At 34.6% G+C, this 18,402-nt stretch overlaps 1 protein-coding gene across 7 annotated transcripts in view; it reads right to left on the minus strand.

Moving 5' to 3' along the window:
• Positions 1 to 18,402, minus strand: part of LOC105193287 (calcium release-activated calcium channel protein 1) — a 28,764-nt gene that overhangs the window by 2,354 nt on the left and 8,008 nt on the right. For 3 of the 7 annotated variants that reach the window (XM_039452589.1, XM_039452575.1, XM_039452587.1), the window contains exons 2-5: positions 3,206 to 3,390; positions 1,279 to 1,369; positions 712 to 791; positions 355 to 483 (exon numbers count right to left, since the gene is read on the minus strand). In XM_039452589.1, coding sequence (XP_039308523.1) covers positions 355 to 483; positions 712 to 791; positions 1,279 to 1,369; positions 3,206 to 3,358 — 453 coding nt within the window. In that variant the 5' untranslated portion in view covers positions 3,359 to 3,390. Of the gene's footprint in view, positions 1 to 354; positions 484 to 711; positions 792 to 1,278; positions 1,370 to 3,205; positions 3,391 to 7,328; positions 7,595 to 14,534; positions 15,303 to 18,402 lie in introns of those variants that run through there. The other 4 variants (XM_039452581.1, XM_039452582.1, XM_039452599.1 and 1 more) reach the window with 4 other exon arrangements.

The following is an 18,402-nucleotide window of genomic DNA, read 5'->3' on the forward strand; positions in this document are numbered from 1 at the left end:
TTGCGAATTGTTTTCGAAAATATTGACATATTTAAAAATTTATAACACTTAATATTTAATATTCATATGATCATTGCTTTTTGCGCGCCAGGAGAAATATTTACGTAAGTTCGTTTAATCGGAAAACAATACAAATTGCTTCCGGAATTATGCTTTTTGTTTCACAGGGATTTTTTTATTTCCGTAATGGTTATAAAACCAAACGATGGTCTCTATTATAGTTATCTTGATTAATTAATCGCGGACAATGCGGACGCGCGTCGATCTGTGAATACAGAGGAAATGTGATAAATTTATCGCCGCTGGATGCTCTAATGAAGGATCGACTCTTCTCCACGAGTAACATTTGCTTACCATAGCGAAACCGGAGAGTAAGGCTGACGTTTTACTGGAAGCCTTGAGCTTCGCACGGCTCAGCTGCAGTTTTCTCCAGGACAAGTAGCCCGGTGTGTGAAGGCCATCTCCCGCTTGCGACATCGTTGACTGTGGCGAACAAAACACAGAATTAGTTCGGGCCGAACGGGAGGGCGCGCGATCGAAGGAAAAGATACGCGTTCTTGCTCTATCTCACAGAGGAACGGGGCAGAGGATGGGAAAAAGGGATACTAAAGCGCCTGCGGTACTTGATATTGCGATTTCACGGGGGAGGGGAGGGGGGGGATAAAACTCCCCGTGGAAGCTTAAGCACGAATAAGAAAGAAAGGCACGTACCGGAGATCGATGGCAACGTCGGTGCCAACGGAAGAACTTGCCAAAAGTCCCGCAGTAGTAGGACAAAAAACCAATTGGTGCTGGACGAAACAAATAATAAGGAAAATTAATGAGAAAGACGTAGACACGAGAGGTGTGCGGCGGCTGATACGTTACAGCGAGATCGACTGTGCGTCTTGCGGGAATAGAAGTATGGCGAGCATCAGGAAGAAGAAACACATGCACACATGCACGCGCACACACATATGCACATGGAGACATCGCGTGCGTTTCGGGGGAGCACTTGCGCTGATGCATGCACTAACGAGGGACTTTACAACGTGACTCGTGCGCTGCTTAGCTATAATGTTTCACATATTCACTGGGAAAATATTACTCAATTTGATTCATGATCGTAAATCATCTCGTGGTTAAGGTTTCCGGTTGAGCAGAGATGCTAGCATAATTAGATGTTAAGTAGAGGATTATGCAAAAGCGGAAAATGCGTGAAAAAAGGCATACGTAGAAATTAATTTGAATAATGTGCTCTCATTATAACATATTGTGGCATTTACAAACATATCTTGCCAGATGTGCAAAATGAATGTCTTCGAAGTATTATATTATATCGACGTTTCGTGCGATCTGTATTTTCATATCCAGGTCCGACGATTTGGATCTAAACATCAACAAATACGATGCAGTTAACACAAACGTTAATAATATGTGCCATTAAATAATGCTGTTTCTACTGCATAGAAGTATTAAATCAGCTTGTGTCTTGATACTTGAAAGTAGTGACTGGCGAACGAAAAAGAGACGTTTGTCACATGATACCAGTCTTTTGTTTGTTTAGAGCAAAGAAAGAGATATGCTCGGTTCGATATCAATCTATTTCGACAATTTGATGTATGTATAGTCGTGAGCTAAAAGGTAGCAACACATTTTTTTTGATGGTAGATGGTTTGATGCTTAATTGGTTGGATCCACAGGTAAGAACCAATGACGTTCGCCGTTTAATGAGCAAGTCTACATTTCAAAAACAATCGAAGAAAATGTGTTGCAACCTTTTAGCTCACGACTATACATACACCTACGATAACTGATTCTGTCCCTCGGAAAAATTTCCAAACTGAGAAGTCGCCATCCTTCTACATACTCGCAATTCATGATTAACGTAACGACTAGAGCTTATTGGTCGTTACGTTAATCATGAACTGTAAGTATGTAGAAAGATAGCGACTTCTCAGTTTGTAAAATTTTCGGAGGGACAGAATTACCGTGGGCACGGCACTTTCAAGCATGGAATGCTCACTTGTGAATCGCATTGCTTCGACTTGTATGTAAACACTACGGATTATCCATTTTCCAAGTTATTTTTTTAATGATCAACAAATGATTAACACGTGATTAGCATACACGATGAAGCACATGTTAAGTATACCAATAAATAAGAAGGAGAATGCATGATGATGACTGTCGCATACCTTACGTCACGTCTGTAGATACGCATGTTTATTTAATTGTGTATCGTTAATCGCAATAAGCTCACAGCAATCAAGCACTATGCGGCTCCCGAAAAGACAAAAGCACATAAACTTTCTTATCACAACAAAGATTTAACTTACGTAATCTAAACTCTACAGTTCCACATTATACACCCAAATATACAAACATATCAATAACATTAAAAATATCTTGCTCATTCATAAAATTATTTTGCCGTGAATTCCGAGTACGAAGGTAACTCGGTCGTTCAACATGCAAATAAGAAAAAAAGGGGGAAATACGATATTACGACGTTATCGTTACGAACGACATCCGGATAATTATTAATACGTAACGCACATGCAGAGTGAAGCATTGAAGAAAATGCAATTAATTGCGCATTTAAAGTCAGATGTAATTAAGCGACGTTCGACAAAAAATAACTATGAGGATTTTAAATAGGCACACATTTGTTATTCATTGAACGACAATTAAAATCAATGAAGTTGATGGTATCGCATCGACATTCAATCAACCAACCGCATGAGTTGAATTTGATGCAATACTCAGCATTATTTTAAAACAGGCTTTGAACATCAAAATATTTCAGTATGTATAAAAATAGGAAATTGTTTATCCAAATATTGTAAATATAACATAAACATTCATTATTTATTGATTCAAAAATATTTACATCTCATACATATACATATGAAACATAAAATAACGTCCAATGTGCTAATAGATTGTTCTTAGCGAATAGAAACACGCCATCTTTAACATTCCAATCAGATCTATCTTGCGATCTTCCCAACAATAAATATGAAAAGCATTAATTATCGGGAATGAGTATAGTAATACGATAAAAAACGACATGAGATATAATAGTCGACTACAGCACAGAATGAAAAACGGAGTAAGAGCAGACATGAGTGCGATGCTGTGCAGGCGCGTACTCGCGGAGCGGACGAAGAGGAAAGGACTTTTGCTGCCGCGGAGGAGGACCAGCTAGGGCAAATATACCGACCTGACAGTGATCGTGGAACGGCTTGTGAAAGCAGTGGCCGTCAGCGTTGCGCAGGTGTTCGTGAATCGGTAAATGCGAAGTGGGGAGCACCGCTCCGCCGCTCTCCGCGCCAAACAATGAATTGCGCCCGGTGCTGGTTGACCATACGGACATCAGGCTTGATCCTTGCGCTGCTCTGTCCGGAGCTGCAACCGAAACCGGAATTAATGGCAGGGCGGCCTTTCGAACATGCACTCGCGCAATACGGGGGAAATACGTTTGGAAAAAAGAAAAAAAAACAATGATCAAGGATGAATAAAAGTGAGAGGTATAACAAAAAAATTTGTATTTCTTTGGATTACGAGAAATATCAACGCTAAATGAGAACAATGTGATCTGATGTTTTCATTCACGATGCCTGAATTTTCTTCTCGATAAATAGTAATACGATTGTTTTATAGCTCAAGTATAGTGGTTAATAAAAAGTAGAATGATTTATTAATCATTCTACTTTTTATTAACCACTATACTTGAGCTATAAAACAATCGTATTTATACACATTTTTATTAACAAAACGTGTTTATACATATTAGAACATTCTGTATTGTATAAATATATAAGAAGTTAGATGAAATAAATAGTTGGTTCTTCTTTAATAAAAAAAGCACCATATAAATTTTACTAGGCCTTAAGCGTTCGAAATTTTGTTCTTTTTTTATATTTATTGTCTCTTATTTCATCGTCTGATTTTACACCGATGGTAGAAGTGATGCTCACTCGTAGAGAAACTTGAGAATTTCTCTCTCTCTATTTTAGATCGCATTAATCTTGATTATTCTCACTTCTCTAAGTCCCGCGATAATGCTTAATAATGACATACAAGAATAAACGCGCGCTGAAGAAAGTGAAATATAAAAGTGTCGCTGACGTAACTCAAAACTAACATATAGATGACGGCTTCGGCATCCTCCGTTTTCGATTGCACGGAATATCAATTTGATTTGCGAAAACACGTGCAAGAAAATCGAAAATGCACGAGACGCCGAAGTATCTTACACTTCATAGCGCGCCAAGGAATGTAATTAGAGCCAGATACATGTATACATGTCCTTGATTCGTTTGCCAGTATGTGATCATTAATTTCGTCCGCTATGTCAGACATGGAATCTAAGTCTATCGTTTATATTATATTTATCAGACGTTTATATTATTTTTTTTTAGAAAATTATATGCACTCACGCACCCGCGTGATTGTTTAAACAATTAAAAATGCTGAAGTAAATTATTATTTTTTTTAATTTTATCCGTGTGAGACACGTTCCACAAAGATGCAACGGAAATTTGCAGATAGTGCGGTATCGCGAAATGCGACACACCATTTGATTTGCTTTAACGAATTGCGACAATTGAACAGCTCACGCGAGTTGTATGTGTTGTCGACCAATTATGCCGATTGCAACAAGCAGAGCGATCGAAAATCTGCTAGATAGAGGCCAGTGAACGTGAATTAATGCGTTGTCGTACGTACAAATACATTCTTGTAACGTGAGCGCAAGGTCGAAAAATGTGATACACGCTCGCCGGAAAGCGGTCTGGGTCAAACCAGCGAGCTGGTTGAAAAGAATCGGCGATCTGAGTGTGCGATTAGTTGGAGCAGAAAATAATCGTATCGAGAGATGCAGTCTTGGCAAAATAATACAATGTCTTACTTGACTATGATTCTGTACATAACTTCTGGTAAAAAATCTAGTTAAAAAAAAAAAAAAAAACATGAATAGACGTCTTACAATTTACATAAGTTTCCTTTCTTCTTCTCTATCGTATTGTTTCTATTTTATTTCTGCTGTATTGTACGTTTTGAGTCTTAAAAGAATAATAAAGCTCTTTTTCTTCACGTTTTTAGAGCATAGAGAACAAATTAAACGGAGTAGAATCTTTCTATTATCTTTCATAAAATGATTAGATTTGAAGTGTAGATGTTTCTTTTATTTGTTTTTAAATATAGATTGTTCATCGAAAGTTACGTAACAACTAATAATCAGCGAAATTTTGTCAATAAACGAGAAATAAGAAACTATATTAATTTTATCAGCAAAGCTGCACTTTTTCTCATAGTTTCTTACATTTGTTTTTTTATTTCTTTAATTATTCTTAAGAGATATAAACACTTGTACTCTGTTTTGTTTACGGTACAAAAATGTGGAAACGGATAAAAAGAAATAGATGTGATGTAATCGATTAACTTTTATATATTTTCCTGGTATCCACCTAGATCGTTTCGTCTCGCAAGAGTTAATATATCCAGGCGACGTCGTAGTTTACAAATACATTTTTATTGTCCAAGGGGATTACAATTTTAAACGCTGATTCATTTAAAACGGCTTTATCGTTCGCATTTCTCGCACCGGTACGGCGATGATAATCGCCCTTAGTGTTCGTGCAATCATCCTACTCTTGTCGCCATGGTACGCAGTGGCGTAATCGATATATCTGAAACTCTTCCTTGAAGAACGTATAAAGTTACATGAACAAACTTAGAAATTATCAGAGTTGGATAAGTTAATAGTTTTTTAACTAAATTAGATTAAAGTTAATGGCTAATAAAATTTAGTTACGTTAAAACTTACGTAAACAAGAAACTCAATTTGAATTAAATTAAATTAAAATTCAATATTGTGGAAGTATTATTTATATTAGACTTCCGTAATTTTTTAAGTTAGATTACTCTGAATAACAAAACAATTACAATATAGATCATGAAACAAATTTAATAATTTATTTGTAAATTAAGTTCAAATAATATAACAAAGAAATATCTTTTGTATAAGAATGTAGTTTTTTATCATTTTTTCTTTTACATAGATAAATTTTTAATTTAGGAAAAAAAATTAACATGTTAAAGTATGTGTTTTAAAAATAACTAGTCAAAGATAAAAATTAACACATTCAAAATTAAGTTATAAATAATTGATTTTTTAACTTTTAACTTTTTAACTACCTACTATCCAACTCTGAAAATAACGCAATTCGCAATCAATATTCATGCATTTATATAGAAGCTTGTTACATAAAAATTCCTATTTAATTCCTATTAAATTATATAATCGCAAGAATCATACGATTTACGATAAATGTATAATCATGTCAAAATCATATTGCAATTGTATAAAAAATATATGATTTACAATGAATACATATTCTCTTTAATCGTATAAATGTTGCACACATTTCTCATATAAAAATTTTTATTATTTACATAAATTTATATTTGCATTGATATAAAAGAATTATATATATTGTATACATTTTATATTTAAATAATTTGATTTTTTACTATTGAAATATTGATATTTGGAGATCTTTTGGTAATTTTTGAATAACATCGCATTGTCTTACTCTTTAACTCGCTGAACTCGGTAACGATTCATAAATAAGGCGTAATACATGTGATGTGAATACATGTGATGTGCAGTTAGAGCATAAAACAAAGATGTCACTAGACATACGATAAACTTAATGATCCGTAATCTCTTATTCCTCTTTATATCCTTCCTGTTTACTCCTTTCTTTTTTTGGCACCACAGGCACTGACATCGGCACTTTGACCCACGCCATTGATTACGCCACTGGTGCGTTACTAACGTACAACAGATCGCGATATACGTAACCGTGCCGTCTAGACGGCGGCGAATCGGCGAAACGGAGGACAAACATAGAAGTGAGTTTAGGTCGGGATTCGCGGCCAGCGCGAATCTATCAGGCCGACCAAGTGATCTTTTTCACTTTCTCACGAAAGTTAGAAACTATTATAAAGATATTGTCGCGTTGTCAGCCGTCATCCACGCGGTCGCCGCTGCCAATACCGGCGCCGTTGTAACGCCGTGCCAATATCACTAAAAATACAGGGTCCGAAGAACGCCACGTACGAGCCCGCCGCCGATTGCGGCTCGCGTACGGAATTAAATCGCGATTAACGCAGACGCAGGCCGCGTCGCTCGCAGCGAACTGACAATTATCTTCTGCGCTTGCCGCGATCGACGATCACGCGGAATCATCGTACAGAACGGCGTAGCACGAGCGTTTGTGAACAATTGATGTGACACGACGCGTTGAAACGTGCAATTAGTGTCCATTTAAAATTACCATTCTCAGAATCGGCGAACGTCGTGAAAACATGACGAACGGAAAGCTCTGCACGCTGCTCACTTTCTCTCGATCCTCCTCTCGATGCGCGTCACTTTCCCCTGGAGACTATCGTATCATTGGTCCACGTCAGAAGTCACAGTAAAACGGATTCCGAGCACGCTGCTCGCACGTTCGAAATTTGGAGCGCGCGCTCGCGCGCGCACCAGCAAAGAAGCACACAGCACTAATGACAAGTACGAGAAGACACCGACCAGCGCACTGATGAACGAGCACGCCAGCGCGACCGGGCGAGCAGCCGGCGGCGCCGACAACATAACGCCGAACGCCATCGGCGCAGACCGAAGATTGCCGAGCGTTGCCGAGAACGACCGAAGATTACCGAAGTATCAGTCGTCCACCGACGCAACGACACGCGCGAACAATTTGATCGTGACAACATGTGCGTCCGAGAAGACATCTTTAAGTCGACCACACACGTTCGAGTAAACTTGTCAAGTATGCATGAGCAAGCACCGCTTGTCAAATCTATCATGTAGATGACAAAATTGCAGTTATTTGACTTACGCAAGCGAGGAAATACGAAAGTGTTCGATTTACTTGAGTCAAACTTGCTCAAATAAACCAGGGCGTGTATATCGCCGTGGCAAACTTAATTCAGGCCGATCGAAAATTGCTATTGCGAATGAAATTATGTTAAAATGTAAAATACACAAAAAATTGCTCTTCAATTGTTCGTTCTATATCTATAATTGCTCAATTTATTATATTAATAACGTTATTAAAGTCACAAACTTGCGTCTAGAGAACAAAATTGCATAGTTATCGCAAATATGGTATACACGTTTCAGTTGACAAATTTACTTGAACGTATGTGGCCAGCTTTATGAGTACGACATTCTCCGGCAAAATACAGTGTAATCGCATTCGTTATAACTGGTAATAATTGTTGGGTAATCCACAGACTATTCACAGACTATCTCGACACACGAGACAAATATAGAGAAAGATTTTCATTCATACTTCTTACTAATAAATCTACAAAGAACTAATTACAATACTTATTCTTTCTACAGACTCTAAAAAAAGAATCTAGACATAATAAAGGTCCGATATTTTTCGTTAAAATCGTGCGAGAGAGACGGCTATACATTCACGTTAATAAAAATCAGAAAGAATTATTTACCTCTATTTTCCTTCTTTTCTATTTTTTTATTTTCTTCTTTATCTCTTTTTTCCAAGATTTCGGATAAAATCCGATAATAAATTGTTATTGTCTAGACTCATGTGTACTCAAATTTTGTATAACAATTCGCTCAAAATTCCCAAGTTTTTCAAGAATTTTATTCAAAATCTAAAATAAGATTAGAGGTATTTTTTAATCCAACTTTGAAATACTTGTAAATTAATTTTATTATATCTTTTAATATTCCTTAATTATGCAAAGAAAAGTCACTTGAGTTTCCAATATTAAATTTTGAAAAAGTATTAAAAAAAATAATATAAATTAAATGGCATATAATGATTTGCCCACAACAATCTAGCTCATTAAAAATACACAGTGTGAAACATGCACTGAAAAAAATCTTATTATATTAATTAAAAATCTGATAGATTCAACGTCTATTCGAAAACGGAATCAGAAATCTTAGGTTCTTGTGTTTGAATGATTGTTTCCTCCGTGACGATGAACCGTAGGTTTTATCTGCGTTTCTCGCGCTGCACGTATTTTCCATTCCGCGTAATCATGTTTCATATTTATCTCGCATTGCCTCCTTTCTGATATAATGTGTCAATGAAATGGCAGCATTTGGTGAACAATATGTAATTTTAACATATAGAACGTTCATTATATGCGCATTTATCGCGATACCAAAGTCTAAATAACACATACTTTAAATAATAACTAGTATAAATTATTGGGATTTTAACTATGGTCGCCTCAATAAGGATATTCCATGTCTATGTTCATGTTACACACTCATATTTGAGAGTGTAGTATGAACATAGACGTGGAAAACTCTTATTGATGCGACCGTAGTTAAAATCCCAATGTATAATATGTAGCAAACGCATCATATAAGAATAGCATATAAGAATGTACGTAGCCTTATACAAGCATTCGTATATATTTCTGGAAATTACACTGGAAATTAAGCTAATGAAAATAAGATGATGCTTCGCATAATTGTGCAACAAAGGAAGAAAATAATTTTTTTTTTTTAATACAAATGCAATATTCATGGCACAATGTTGTATGATTACGAGAACGTATTATTTTCCCTATTGACGTAACGCAAAATATCGCATCGTGAGATTCATTTGTGCAATTCAATCATATTACGAACGCACTTTGTAGCACTAAAAATAGAAAAAAAATAGACAAAGAGTAAGCTTCTTTGCTTGTTAAGGCGGAATAGATCAAGAATTACAAATAATATTATCTGAAAAACGACATGTTCACGGAACTCATTTCGTTGTCAGTTGGAGCATGGAATAAAACATGTCAGTGGACACGTAAATTCAGTTCCTATATTGTACTGTCTGCGAGAGCAAAATTTTAAGGCAAAAATTTTACTGTTTGAATAAGATAAGAATTCGATCAATCAATAATAATTATAAAGATAAGCCGATACCTCATATTTTGCACTCATTAGCCAATAAGAAATTTTAGATTTCTTTTCTATTATCTATATTTTTATGTGTTTTGTCAGATAAAGTTTAAAATTCATATAAAAATTTATAATGCCAAATTTCATAATCACAAGATATACATTTTTTCAATTAGAGATACTTCTTATCTTGCGCGTTTTACATTAGTCCACTTTTATATAAATATTCGAGATATTTCTACTGTCCACATTTTTAAGTTTATATATATATATATATATATATAGAGAGAGAGAGAGAGAGAGAGAGAGAGAAACATTTTAAAATTTATAAAATTTTTAGGTAACTCTATCTCATTAACAAAAAAAAAAGAGAAAAATATCATAAAAATGTTCAGGCAAATTCAGGTAAAACGCAAAGCATCTTTCACTGAAAAGATTTATTTTAATTACTCGAAATTTTTGCGCATGTTGGAGCTGTCGAGCTCCATTGGCAGCCCCTACATTTCTTTGTAGAAATTACTAAATGTATTTCTAAACAGGCACGTGTACGATGCCGTCATATAAACTACATAGATTACGCGATATATTTTTTCACATATTACGAGTTTGTTTCACCCGTACACGTGCAAGCATAAGTGCGCGTTTATGTCACGTACGTTTGTTCGTACTTTTATTTATCAGCTCTGCTCTGACACAGAGCGGAAAAAAATACATTATTTCTCCATTTTTCAATATGTTTTCAACGATATGTTTTCGTGACTCCTCACAATAGTGCATGCCGGCACTCGACTTCCTATCCTGCAACGTATCCTACAACGGCATGCGTAATTCGGTTATTTGAACAATCATTTTCAAGATAATTTTATTTTGCCGAGCTGCGCAGATATTTCAACGCAATAAAAAGGTTAGAAACAAATGCGAAAAATCTCATTAATTCTCGAGGCTTCCTCGAAAGATATTTTTTTTCTAAGAAAATATTTCAATTGACGTTTTGCATCAAATATACTTGAAGAATCAGTAAAATTCTATATAGAATAAAGTAATAAAATTTTTACATTTTATTAATCTTCCATCTTCACATTTGTTTCTAATTATTTCCTTCTTTATGGATCAAGATATCAAGTTTCTTCCACTCATTTACATAGCAGCTCTAGCTTAAGCAATTGAAAGAAATAGAACGACTGCTGACCACGCACAGACAGTGACGCGAATAAAAGTACTAAAATTCCTACCAATAGTTTAAATTTATCACTTGAAAAAAATGCGCTGTTTATTAAAAAAAAACTATTATAGCTTAGTAAAAGCATTGAAAATTAATCGTCTTAAATTAAATATTTCGACGTGTTCTTGACTACAACAAAATCGTTACAATGAAAGAAATATCTGTAAGAATAAAAAATCTTATGCTGTCAAGCTGAGCCAGTTAATATTTTTACTAAACAATTTTATATACAATGTAATATATACTTGGCAAACCTACAGTTTTAATATATCAAAACAAAGTAGTCTCAACGTAGCTATGCAGACTTAGTTCTACAACCAAGACGAGGGAAGGAGGACGCGCCCACGTTATGTGCGCGACACTACAATTTTAAGAGAGTTATTCAGCCATCAGTTAATAAGAGGTGTTCGCACTTTCCGCATGACTAGTCGACGCGATAAAACAAAGTCTATTGAGACAGCCGCAAAGTGGTCGTCCCACCCGCCAGAGGACGGCGGGTAGTTCTATTTAGATCTCACGATGGCAGCGGTCCAGGATGCGATCGCCTATTCCGCGTAGTGAAGACGATGCGTTCGTTTGCCGCAATAGTCAGGGTCAGGGCACCCCTGGTAGCCTAGTTACAGTTAGCGCGGTCAGTCTGATCTATTTAACGCCTCGTAACGAACGAAAGACCGAGATGCGCTCCTTGCAAATAAGAAACATTATCGGGGGCGTCCCACTTGCAATGGTCTCGCCTTTAAAATAAACGATTGTTATAGCTTTTATTTTACCTCTTAAACTAAAAACAGATGAAGCTCAAATTTAACGCCTCGTGTCGTCATTCGGTGATGCAAATGAACAAACTCTATGGCGATTAATTCTGTCCCTACTACTCGCGATAGAATTAAACGATTCGAAGTATTAAATTGAACTTTATTGGCCTGTCTTCTTTAACAACGAGAAAAAGGAGTGGAACTTATAACAAGTCGTGTATCTTTGGTATATATTCCTTTAAAATAAAATTAGTTTCCTAGTGAATCATCATTTTATGTGTTTTTAATGGAGAGAAACATCAAATGTTATTACTTTAAACAGAGAGTAGACGGAACGATCTCAATCAGTGAGTCGTCGGGACTTCCAGATGATTTACGGTTACGATGGATTATAAATAAATTTCGTATATAAGTACTATGTGGCAGATGTTTTCTGTGAAAACCCGTCGAAGCCCGAATCAACAAACACGCGTTATCATGAAGCTCTTCCCGCGCGGGATTTTCAGCGGAAAAGGTCCAACGCTATTAGAACCTGCTGACCTCTCGTGCACATGAGACAATAAAAGTCCCATGTTACTATTAAGATTCTTGGAATTATATTTGCGTGGAATTACTAAAACATATTTGGACCACGGTCTACGTTCTTTCTTTCGTGAAAAGTCAGATGACGTAAAGAGTACAGTCTCTACACTGAGAGAAAATTTTCACTTAGAACTTTCTTTTGGAATTCTCAAAATTATGATAGTCGTGGAACAACATAGACTTCAAAGAATTTTGTTTATACTTTTAGTAAAATTTTAGTACATATAAAATTTAATTAAATTTTATTAAAAGTACTGTCTAAATCGAAATTCGTGAAATTTTATTGATTTCAGTGCTGTATTTATAATTATATTAATTAGTGAAATATGCACTATCTTTTAGTGATAATAGACCACTTCCAGATTAGTAAGAATTTCCTCCTCTTAATCAGAATCATTGAATAAATAGTCAATACTCCTTATCGCAGTCATATAAACATAGCATTGCAAATCAGTGAATAATACACTGATTCCGACTTAAAGAATGCAATAAAATTCTTTAAAATTTATTTTACCCCATTTTTGAAAACCTCAATCTTGAAAGTTTAAAACTTGATATTCTGAAGATAAACTTTTCGCCGGGTATACATTGTCCTTTTAAATTGATAATTTATCTTCATAAAGGATATTTATGAGATGAAATATTTTTCCATCTAATCACTAATTAATGTAAATGAATCCAATTCCAATATCATTGAATTAATCAATTCGAAATCAATCTCTGACACTTTCTATTTTCGACCGTTATATTCTCCAAATAATTATACAAAAAATATAACGGCAATGCGATGCATAATCTCGAAAATTGAGGCCGGAAGGATAAATAATAATATTAGCGAGGCTGTAATAAATACCAAGAGAAATGCAACGTGAGATGAGTATCACGCTGGCGTATATCATAAATGCGACCTGATATTTATTGCCGCCAAGCGTCCTAGAATCTTAATCAGCTCTATGTATGTCTTCCTTCGCGCGCGATTAACTTTCCACGTTCTGAAATATGCCCCACCGTTTTACTCAGGAATACCCGTTTTTTTTTCTTTTTTTTTCTTTTTCGGGAATTCCGTCTTGTCAGTCATGTCGAAGACGGAGTCGCGGGCACATTGTTACGTTGGCAACCTATTATTCTCGGTATCCTGTTATTGCGCGACTTACGAGCAATTATACAAGCTATGCTGTGATTGAAAAAAATCTATTTCGTGCACGTGCACTTCAGACAATCTAGTTGCGGTCTATTTTGATTTTTTTGTCGAGGTCGATACCAAGGGAAACCCGGCGGAAATTTATTTAACGTCGAGGTCGAGTGAGAGGAGAAGCAAGTAATAGCTCCGAAGTCTTTCGCAAATCACTGTGCCTCATAACTGTGACTAAACTTCTCGACTATCGTCAACTCTACCTTCATACCGGACGTCGTTACGTCGATATCTTAAAAAAAATTACAAGGCATTCGATAATCAAACATGTACACACGTACAATACTTAACGTTTTATACGCGAAAACAATGCAAGGTGAACTCAAAAGATAACAATGAGATAATAAGCACACATTTACGATCATGGATAATCCTTTTGTTCGAAAAATTTATAATTACGACAGACACGCGTTTTAAACCTCGCGTATATTGCTGAGTACAAATAATTACAGGCATATTAAACAAATTGAGCTTAGTTTCCCTACCGCAATAATTAAGATAATATATGTACAATACAATTAAAATCGAGGTCAACGAACGTCACAGCAAGTTTTCGACCGAATAACATTTCTTGCGTGATTTTATACGGAAGTAACGGCAGTTTGAAGTACAAAATTACTTGAGAAATATTATTGAGTAATAATAAGATTCTGCTATGACCGTTCGTTGAGCTTCAATTATTTTTGTTACTAATATAGCCAAGAAGTTGAACAAAGTGGTACGCAAATAAAATCGTATCTATTAGTTGAAGAAAATAGTTAAATAAAAGGGCAATTGTGAAACTGGCTAAAAATCGCTGCGGAAAAGTTTCGGGATAATCATGTATGAATTTTTAAAAAAACTTACAGGTGCCGGTATCAACACGCCGACGGGTTCCCATGTTCATAAAGGTAAACAGTCATGAAGGATAGGTCGCAATATTGGCAATTACGCACTCAGAATGCAAAATGAGCTTTGCGAACACCAAATTTTTCTTATACCGAATACATCGAAGATGAAACGACGACGGAGATAATAATTTCGATGTAGTCTTAATATGAATTTTACCTTCCGACGCCACAATTACGGGGAAATGTATTCTGTGCCGCGCACGTCACGTTTTCATTATCACGAATAAACATCATAGCTATCATCGGTATTTATAGCACAGAAATCCGAGTGACACTGTGCACGCTAACGTTATTTCGGCAAACGAGGGGACAGGGCTGAAAATCATATATCGCCCAAGCGAGGGAAGTTTCCAGTAGGAAAAGCGACTCGAGAACTCCCGTTAGCACTCGCAGAAAAGAACCGCTAGAACTGGAATCAAGCCGGAGTGGAAGAGAGCGCGCGGTAAGCTCCACGGTGTACGCCTTGCGATCGCGAGTGTCGACTGGCATGCTGCTCTCGAAAGGCCGTACGGAGTATCGCGGTCGAAAAGCCGCGGCCGTGTCAGTTGAGCGTGGAAAGCAACGGTACACCGGTCACGAGAAAACTGGAATTCCCCTCTCTTTCTATCTTTCTCATTTGTCACATGTCGTCGCGAAAGCGCACGACGGAAGATCGACAGCGAATGCCGCAACATGTAATAGAATTCGACATAATGACAATTCAATATCGTTACATTGTCGTTGTGTATCGTTACATTGTCGTTGTGTAGTTTTTTACCCTGTACGAAAGCATGGTTTTGCCAAAGAATCTAAAAACTAGTTGGATACCGAAATACATGAAAATAATTTTGCAGGATATTGAAATTAGTAGCTAAAATGTCAAAACATTTTGCACTCTTGCCCATCATGCTTGAACGTCCTACGTAATTATTTTGATGACAACAACAAAATTATTTTCAGATCTGTATCTACCTAAATTTTTAAATACTTCAGCAAAACCATTATTTGCATGTATAATATCCGTGCAGTGATAGCATACTGATATTCATATTGCCCATTTTACACAATTTTTAATTTGCAACAAAATTCAAGACAGAATTGTATTTATAATTTTATATATCAATTTTTGAATATAACTACACTCTGAAAGAACGATTTTGTTGAAATACAAATATGAAAATAATTATGTTGAATCATTGAAATAATTGCATGAAAAAAGGATTTGGTAATAGTTATCAAATTCTTTTTTCAGTGCAATGTAATTATTTTAATGACCCATTATAATTATTTTCATATCAATATTTCAATAAAATCGTTTTTTCCATTTTTTCAGATAAAAAAAAAATTGTTGTATTATACGAATTTATGTAAGACGTACAAGTCGGTTGCTATAATGTCAAAACTTTTTGCAGCATTGCAAAAATGTTTAAACGTCCATCAGAGCCGGATTATACACTAAGCAGATTAAGCGACTTAGGGGTTCCTATTGCCTGCTTTTAAATTATTTTCAAACTATTTCAAACTAAATTTATTCTATAATAAATAATTTTAATCAAATTAAAATAATATGTCGATCTTTTATTTATTCAAAATAAATAAGTAATAATAAACAATTTAAACAATTTCAATAAATTTATAAAACCTTTGTTTTGTAAAGTAGTTTCTCTGCTCTACAGAATAAAAAATAACTGAATTTCTTAAAATTTTGAGTAAATTAAAATAATGCAAATACTGGCCAATCGTAAAAAATAAATATTTAATTGATAAATAAATTTTTCGAACTAAATTTATTTCTAGATACTAGTTATATTCAACTTAATTAATGATAATGTTAAACAGAAGGTCTCGTAAAATACTAGCGTTTACGGACTCCCTTAATTTTTAATCCGACGTTCATTATAATTATTTTAATGTTCCAACAAATTAATTTTTATATCTAGTTAAATTTTTAGATATTTTAGCAAAATTGTTCTTTCCGTGCATGTATATAGAATATTCGATTGTTTCTTTCTTTGACATAGTTGAGTTATTAAAAAATATGACATGGTTATATTTTGTCTTGAATTCTGTCGTAAATTATAAATCGTGTAAAGCGGGTTTAAAAGTTACAGAATCCCGCTAGCATTCACGATCATTTAGCGCCGCAAGCCACGAACTATCTTGCGATAAGTCTGTAGTCAGGCAAGACGCAGTCTGATAAACGATACAAATACTGGTTATGGCAGATTTCATGCTCGTGTACGATCGAATAAGCTGCCAATTACCGTTTCCAAATCGTATCTTCAATATTTCGCCCGTATGTATATTAATATTATATAATAAGACATTGCCATTTAATATTTTGACATATAAGAAAAGATTGTTTTTGTGTCAACTATATATACACAAAGAATTTTGAGAATTTTAGTTGAAAAACGCTGTTATTTTCACATTTTCTTAAAAAATAAATTTTATTACAGCATGTACACATTTAGCTTAGATAAGATTAAGAAATAATTTTTTTTGTGTGATTAAAATAATTGTGTGGGACGTCCAAACATGATAATGCTGCAAACAGTTTTGACCTTCTAGCAATTTAAACAACCAATACATTGTTTTAAATGGTTCAACGTAATTATTGTCAGATCCGTATTTCAGCAAAATTATTCTTTCCGTGCTTACTTGATAAAAGTTTCTTACAATTTCAGTCTATTATTTAACTTGTCAAAATTTAACCTGTCATTCATTAATTGATATTTAATCAAGTTGTGCTGATAATTAATAAAGTTTGTAAAAATATAATCTGTGGAGCAATCTTACAATTTCTGCACATGCAACTATATCTATTGTTTAAATATCAAAGTTCAAGCTTTACGTCATAACACACTGTGATAATTATAAAAAAAAAAAAGAGATCGCTCTCTGAAAGAGGGCTCGATAACGTCAGAACGAAATGTGTTTTCCGAGTTACGTATATAAATAAAAATAATCGCATCACAAGTGAGATTAAAATATTTTCTAATAGGTAACGCCATAAATGCTATAATAATGTTAATATACCTACTGTTCGCTAGAGTGAAAAATATTTTCGCGTATTTACACAGAAAAAATTGCTGACTAAATGACTGATGCTTGACTAAATTGCTTGTTGACTTGACTAAATTTTTTTACTTGATTAAATTTCTTCAGTTCAAGCATTTATATAGTTCACCTAAATACATAAATACTTGAATTGTAGACATTTAATCAACTTGAAAAATTTAGTCCAGTTAACAATTTTGTTTTTCAGTGCAATCGAAATTTGAACTCATAGAGATTTAATCGTTTTCGATGATTGATTCAATCGTACCAATAAACTGTATCCTTAAACTGTATCAGGAATAAACGACCAGTTCCATCGAGATCAATTGAAATTATGTCTCAGTTTCAATGCTTACAAATTATTATATCTTATCCTTCGATAAACTGAATACATCATTGTTATAATGTTATTATAACGTAATTAACGATAATATTACGTCAATTATCATGATATAATTATTGTATTTATTGGCTTAAATCTTGCAGTGTTTCACTTGTTTGACCTCTTTTTGTTGATGCCTTTGCTGACACCCTTCGTTTCACTCGGTTGGCTTCTACGAGCCGAGTTAATCCACCATTAACTTTGACAATAATCGCTATTAACTGCTCTAATGCCTTTTATTCAAAAGATTTTTCAATAATTACTTTCTAATAACGTAATCTTAAATAAAAATGATCTCAAAATCAGTTCAAATAATTTTGTAAATGTTCCTCGTTCATCACTTGTCACTTTAATTAATCAATTATATTATATTTTACCATATTTTGCAATCATTATTTTATAT

Source organism: Solenopsis invicta, chromosome 1 (assembly GCF_016802725.1).
Source record: "Solenopsis invicta isolate M01_SB chromosome 1, UNIL_Sinv_3.0, whole genome shotgun sequence".
Taxonomy (NCBI): Eukaryota; Metazoa; Arthropoda; class Insecta; order Hymenoptera; family Formicidae; genus Solenopsis; species Solenopsis invicta.